General features: G+C 76.6%; 1 protein-coding gene across 1 annotated transcript in view; it reads right to left on the minus strand.

Moving 5' to 3' along the window:
- SUSD3 (sushi domain containing 3) overlaps window positions 1-163 on the minus strand; it is a 16,953-nt gene extending 16,790 nt beyond the window's left edge. Inside the window, 1 exon segment of the mRNA XM_023747515.1 lies at window positions 70-163. Within this exon segment, the coding sequence (XP_023603283.1) occupies window positions 70-157 (88 nt within the window). The 5' untranslated portion in view covers window positions 158-163.
- Between the last annotated feature and the right edge of the window lie 277 nt (window positions 164-440).

Below are 440 nucleotides of genomic sequence, written 5' to 3' on the forward strand. Positions count from 1 at the left end.
TGCCCCCCCCCCCGCCCCGTCTGGGAAAGGGCGCAGAGACCGAATCGCGCCCCGCGGTCCTGGCCTCACCTGTACTGTTCCCGGGGGCGGTCGTGGCGTCCCCCGAATGGCCCCTAGGCCTCGCCCTGCCACGGAGGGTCTCGGACGCCTGACGCATCCCTGCGGCTCCCGGCGGTCCGCCAGCCCGACTGCCCCGACTCGGCCGCGGGACGGGGCGGGGCACCCGGCCACGCCTCCCAGAGTCCCGCCCCCTCCCCGTGGGCCCGGGGGCGGGGCCACCCCAAGGGAGCCCAACGCCCGAAGGGCCTGGCGCAGGTGGTGACCTCCCCCCCGCCTCTCCGATGGAGCGGGCCTCCCTAGGCCAGAGGTCAGGGGGACCCCACTGTGTCACTGTGGGCCGGGCCTTCGGAGGCAGGGGTAGGCACTGTGCGCCTCACCCG

The sequence above is a fragment of the Myotis lucifugus genome, unplaced genomic scaffold, assembly GCF_000147115.1.
Source record: "Myotis lucifugus unplaced genomic scaffold, Myoluc2.0 scaffold_896, whole genome shotgun sequence".
Classification (NCBI taxonomy): Eukaryota; Metazoa; Chordata; class Mammalia; order Chiroptera; family Vespertilionidae; genus Myotis; species Myotis lucifugus.